Source organism: Salvia hispanica, chromosome 6, assembly GCF_029641045.1.
Source record: "Salvia hispanica isolate PSC_SH4W2 chromosome 6, Shi_PSC_v1, whole genome shotgun sequence".
Classification (NCBI taxonomy): domain Eukaryota; kingdom Viridiplantae; phylum Streptophyta; class Magnoliopsida; order Lamiales; family Lamiaceae; genus Salvia; species Salvia hispanica.
In genome coordinates this window covers 32,786,920-32,793,256 of record NC_142697.1, presented here as the reverse complement: position 1 = coordinate 32,793,256, position 6,337 = coordinate 32,786,920, and the positions used below count along the sequence as shown (strand labels likewise).

The following is a 6,337-nucleotide window of genomic DNA, read 5'->3' as shown; positions in this document are numbered from 1 at the left end:
CAAGAACCTGCAGACTTGGACAATTAGAAAGGGATTGGGGTAATGATCCTGCCAACTTATTAGCATTTAAGTCGAGTGACTCGAGACTACAACCCACTGGAATTGTAGTTGGGATGAATCCTGAGAGTTGATTCTTAGATAAATCCAAAACCTCCAAACTTCTCAAATTTCCAATTTCAGGAGGAATAATACCTCTGATGCTGCAGTTAGATGCTGTAAAGCTGGAAAGATAAGTAGACAAGTTCCCAATGGAAGCTGGAAGGATACCATTCATGATTGGATTGTTACTGATATCCAACCAAAACAAATTTGGGCAGTTTGTTAAAGAAGAGAGAAATCCCAATTCTTGATTCGGCGAGTCTACTCCAGTCAGATTATTTTCGCTAAGGCCAAGGACTTGCAGCTGTCTTAGATTACCAAAGTCGGGAACAGAACCGGTGAATGAGTTACTGCTCAAGTATATATCAGTAAGCTGAGAAGCATTGGTGATAGAGGTTGGAATTTCACCTGTGAGTGTGAGTCTGTTATGATATAAATCAAGCAATAGGAGATTGACTACCAGAAAACTGAGTGGCATCAAAATTTGATAAGTTGATTATGGAAGAGCAGACAGTTATAATTCAAGTTTGATTAATTAAAAACTTTATGAAGAACGCACAAATTTATAAGCCAAATAATGAAATGGACAAATTTACTTTCGAAATTTATAATATATTGTTTTAATATGATTTATTTTGGTTACCAGTTTTTTCAATATAATCTGCTCACCTCTACTTGTGCATGTATCATAACCAGAGTGTATATCAAAATATAATAGCCATATGAAGATATAGAGTACATTTGCGACACGTATTATGGGATTGACTTACGTCTGTCAGGTTGTTATTATAAAGATATAACTGCTCCAGCTTTGGTAGATTACATTTGTGACAATATCATGAGATTGGCATACATACCTGTCAACTTGTTACGATCAAGATATAAAATCTCAAGCTTTGGTAAATTCAGGAAAGTTGGAATACTTCCTGATATGCTATTGTCAGATAAGGTCAAGTATGTCAAGGAAGACAAGACATGTTGAAGATTGAAGAAGGAATATCTCCGGTAAGAGAAGCATTGCCAATGTTCAATGTCTCTAGTCTTGAAAGATTTCCTATTTCTGCTGGAACTCCTCCTGATAAACCTTATATAAGTAATTTGTGTTTGTAGATCATGATCAATTTTGCAAATTAGGATAGTATAGGTTAGTGACTTTCGATCATTAGAGTAGGATCACATATATATTGGAGGAGTAATGATAAAATGCAAAGTCTATATACTATACAAACTTCAAACTATGATTTGGACAGTTAGAAAATGTTGTTGTTTTGAATTGAGGTGTAATTGTATTTCATATCTTTCTGAATGAATTGTTTACATGAATTCTCCATCTATATATAGGCGATGGAGTATTCTATATGGTAAGAATAACCTCCCTAAATTTCATTAATCTAAACAAGGTAAAAATATTCTACTAATCTTCTATAATATTTGACCATATTTTCTTCCTTGTTTAACACTCCCCCTCAAGTTGAGTAACGAGATTCCCGATACTTAAACTTGCTAAGAAAACTTAGAAAATTCTTAGTGACTACTGCCTTCGTCAGTATATCCGCGAGTTGATCTTCAGATCGAACATAAGGAAAAGTCACAATCCCAGCCTCAATAATTTCCTTTATGGAATGCCTATCGACTTCCACATGTTTTGTTTTCTCGTGTTGAGCTGGATTTTCTGAGATAGCCGCTTTGTTGTCACAAAAAAGTTGGCATGTTTTCTGTGAAAATAGATCTAATTCCTTCATCAATCTCCTCAACCACGATACTCCAGTTAGTCCACTCCTGATCCCTCTGAATTCAGCCTCTGCACTAAAAAGTGCTACTACTTTCTGCTTCTTGCTCTTCCATGTGACCAAATTTCCACCAACAAAGGTGAAATATCCGGCGGTAGATCGTCTGTCAATCGGATTTCCTGCCCAGTCTGCATCAGTGTACCCCATGAATCTCCAAATGGTCATTCTTTTTAAACATAATTCCATGATCAAAAGTCCCCTTCAAGTATCTCACAATTCTCAATGCTACTTCAAGATGATCCGCTGGGGTTGATGCATAAACTGGCTCACTACACTTACCGCATAGGCTATATCTGGTCTAGTATGAGATAAGTAGATTAACATCCCAACCAGACGTTGATATCGTCCACGATCCGCCAATGGAGCTCCCATGACACCCACTTTTTACTACATTTCTTAAAATCCATGCCAAATCAACCGGTGTCAATTATGATGGACTGAGAGAGTAGTTTCATAGAATGGCTTTTGATAAAAATCATTGCTATCTCCATTGCATTCTCTCACAAAATTAATCTTGTTCGAGTACAACGCACCAAGATTGAACATTAATCATTTTAAATCTGATTATTATCTTAACTTTTAAACTAGCTTCTAAATTTTATTATGTACAATATTTGTAAAGATTTTTTCTTAATAAAATTAGAAAATTAAATAAAATCCTAATTAAATAATTTGGGTTATTGGGAATAATGGCAAGAATACATGTGTGTCGGTAGCAAGGTTACAATGTTAAATTAAGAACATAATTAAATTAGAAAAGTTTGTTACATTGGGATAAACAGTCCTAGCCTGTGCCATTAAATTAGAAGAGTCCAAGATTAAATAAACGAAAACAACCCATAAGAATTAAATAGGCAGCCCACTTTGCTTTTAATAAAATGTGAGCTCAAAATCCAAATGCTTAGTGGCCCAGTCAAAATAGAAGCCTAACCCGGATTCATAGATAGTAGTATCAGTCTATCAGATAAATTGGCAGCTCTCAGAAAAATAGTGCACAAACATACTCCATTTATCAGCATTCACTCTTGCTAAATTTGTGACACTTTGAAAATTACACTTGGCATTGGAATCCTGCATTGTATCATTATCTTTGTGTTCCATATCGTGTTGTTTGTTATCACACTTGAAAAAGCTATCCATCTTAAAAGAATTCAAACAAAATCAATAATAGACAAGTACAAAGGGCCAAAAATTATACATCTTCATCAATATTCTGAAAAATAAAAACTAAGATAGCTGACTCATTCATCAAATCATGAACTACTACAAATGGCAGTACAAATCTAATGGATTAGTGTTCACATAACAGTGACAAATAAATTGATTTGAGCAACTATACGTCCATGCTAATATGCTATCAAACTCCATTATTGGCGAACAGAAACAGCAAATCGTGGACGACGAGTTCTTGTAGCTGCCACAACAGTAGCATAGATCTTGTGCAGAGCTGATGCTACTTCAATCATGTTGATTCTTTCATCTGCTGAATCAGCTACACATTTCATTGCCAATTCAAATATTGACATTAAACATTGCACCTTGGCAGAAAAATGTTGATCTTCCCTTGAAAGTAGAGCAGGCGCCACCAATTCAGTTGCTGTATTTTCATCTAATGCTTCACTTACCCACTCTTTTATGCTCCTTTCTTCACCAAACATATCGTCTGTTGGCCTTTTTCCAGAGAACATCTCTAGCAGCAATATCCCAAAACTGAACACGTCCCCATTTGTTGATACTTTGCCTTCCATTCCAAACTCTAATTGTGTCACATGCATTCAAAATTTTGTTAGAACTAGGTAAAACATTTATATCTGATGAAATTAAAGTTTAAAAAATCAGTATAATGAGTCACCTGGTGCTGCATGACCGATGGTTGCCATTGTTTGTGTTTGGATGACCGTTTCTCCTCCATCGAAAAGCTTGGAAATACCAAAATCAGCAAGATGAGCAGTCATGTCTTGATCAAGCAACACATTGCTTGGCTTTATATCACAATGAACAACGGGGAATGTGTGGCCATGATGAAGATATTCCAAGGCTGCTGCAACATCGAGTGCTATTTTAAATCTCTGTATAAGATCCAGATCATACATCTCATAATGTAACCATTTATCCAAGCTCCCCTTTGGCATATATGTGAGGATCAATGCTTTAAACTCCATATTAGAACAACATCCAATAACTCGAACTAAGTTTCTGTGTCGAATGCTGCTTAATATAGCAGTTTCAGCGTCAAAGCTCCTTGTTGCTCCTTGCAATTCCAAGTTGAAGACTTTAACCGCAGCTTTCAACCCATCAAAAAGTGTTGCTTCGAATACAGAACCAAAACTACCTCTTCCAAGTAGGTTGGTTTCACTAAATGAACTTGTTCCTCGTTCAAGTTCTATATAAGAAATTCTCTTACATTCAGTAGTTAATGGTGGAATATAAGTAGAGAGTGTCACGTTTTTCTGTTTACACTTTCTTATGAGAATAAGCGTTACGATGACAACAATGACAGCTAAAACTACTGATGGCACAATGAGTTTTTTCAACCATGATCTATGATGATTTTTTGGGCAAGGTGCAACTTGAAATTTTATTGGACCACATAGATGTAAGTTGTGGGAAAAGGAGGGAGCACTGAAGTTTCCAAAACAACCACCATGTGGAATTTCACCCTCCAGTTGGTTGTTGGAAACATCAAAATTTTCAAGAAAGTGGAGGTTTTCTAAGGACTTGGGAATAGATCCGGAAAGAGTATTGTAAGATAAATCCAGTGTAATCATACCCTTGACATCTCCCAAGGAATGAGGAATGAAGCCACTAAACATATTATTTGAAAGGTTAAGAAATGTTAGAATTGGCAACCACCAATTGAGCTGGGAATAACATCTGAAAATTGATTGGATGACAAATCCAAAGAGTTGATCATCTTAAAATTTCCAACTTGAGTTGACAATTGACCGCTTAAATGATTGGAAGACAAGCTCAAAAACACAAGGTCTGTGAGAAACCACAAGCTAGGAGGGATTTTTGAAATCAATTGATTGGATCCTAAGTTGATGACTTTCAAGTATTTAACATCACTTAAGCATTTAGGTATTGGACCCACCAGCATGTTATGAGCAAGGCTCAACTCCCCCAACTGATACAATCGACAAAGATTGTTAGGGATATATCCCACTAATTGATTGTCACTAAGATATATTCTTTGGAGACGGTTCATTTTTCCTATTGTTGGTGGAATGTGACCACTCAGTTGATTCTCATTCAAATACAAATTTAGCAAACTGCTTAAGTTTCCTACTTCAAACGGAATGATACCCATGATGTTGCATGCTGATACATGAATTCTCTCAAGAGATGAGGAAAAATTTCCAAGTGAAGCAGGTAGGATGCCATTTAGTGGATTTCCGGATACTTCCAGCCTCTTCAAATGTCGACAACTAGTTAATGAAGAGAGAAATGCCAATTCCTGAGTTGGGAATTCTGCTGCGCTCAAATTATTCTCCCAAAGGAGTAGCTGCTCTAGGAGCTTCAGATTACCAAAGAAGGGTATGGAGCCACTAAATGAGTTGGAAGACATCTCCAAGATAGTAAGTTTAGAAGCATTGGTGATAGAACTTGGAATTGGGCCACTGAAGTTGTTCCAAGCCACAAGAAACCATTCAAGATCGGGAAGTGAATTCCCCATATCTAATGGAAGGGTACCAGAAAAATCATTGTATGAAGCCTGTAGATTCTTCAATGTTGAAATGTTGAAAATCGAAGATGGAATAGATCCATATAAGGAATTATTGAACACAACGAAAGTCTCAAGTATTTGCAGAGTGCCAATCTCTTGTGGTAATTCACCTGTCAAATATATCCAAATTGAATATTACTCCCTCTGTCCGGGCAGGGAAGATGAGATTTTATGCACTCTTATTTTAAGGAATTTTAAAGTATGAAAGATGAATAAAGTTAGAGAGTGAAAAGTTAGTTGGATGTTTGATTGTAAAATGTTTTAAAGTAGATAAGATAAATAAAATAGGAAAGAGAAAGAGTAGTTGAATATCTTAATTCTTTCTTAAATAAGTATGTGCGAGATAGATGAAAAAAAGAAAGTGTGTCTATCTTCGATGTAATTGAGAACACATACCAAGTTATACACTCCCTTCGTCCACGAATGGGAGTCCCGTTTTTTCATTTTAATCTGCCACGAATAGGAGTCCCGGTTCATTTTAACTATAAATTGTGATAGGGTCCTACCTTCCACTAATTCATTCCACTCACATTTTATTTAAAACTAATATATACAAATGAGACCTACATTCCACTAACTTTTTTCCACCCACTTTTCTTAACATTTCTTAAAACCCGTGCCGCCTAATGGCAGTCGGAGGGAATAATAATTTAAATAGAACCCTTAATTCACCTACTCAAAATTGAAGGTTTTTTTTTATTAATTTGAAAAAACAGTTATT

General features: G+C 35.9%; 1 protein-coding gene across 1 annotated transcript; it reads right to left on the bottom strand.

Annotated features, from left to right (window-relative positions):
* Positions 1–3,030: 3,030 nt before the first annotated feature.
* Positions 3,031–5,754, bottom strand: LOC125206628 (putative LRR receptor-like serine/threonine-protein kinase At3g47570). The gene is made up of 2 exons (XM_089060301.1): positions 3,742–5,754; positions 3,031–3,645 (listed from the first exon to the last, which is right to left on the bottom strand). The coding sequence occupies exons 1-2, from the start codon at positions 4,700–4,702 to the stop codon at positions 3,257–3,259; spliced, it is 1,350 nt and encodes a 449-aa protein (XP_088916427.1). The 5' UTR covers positions 4,703–5,754; the 3' UTR covers positions 3,031–3,256.
* Between the last annotated feature and the right edge of the window lie 583 nt (positions 5,755–6,337).

What these genes read in the sequence shown, in the direction of transcription:
- LOC125206628 (XM_089060301.1), bottom strand. Translation starts at nt 4,702, where the DNA reads ATGTTTAGTGGCTTCATTCCTCATTCCTTGGGAGATGTCAAGGGTATG. An exon ending in CATCGGTCATGCAGCACCAG is followed by an intron (nt 3,646 to 3,741) that starts GTGACTCATTAT and finishes TGACACAATTAG; the next exon opens with AGTTTGGAATGGAAGGCAAA.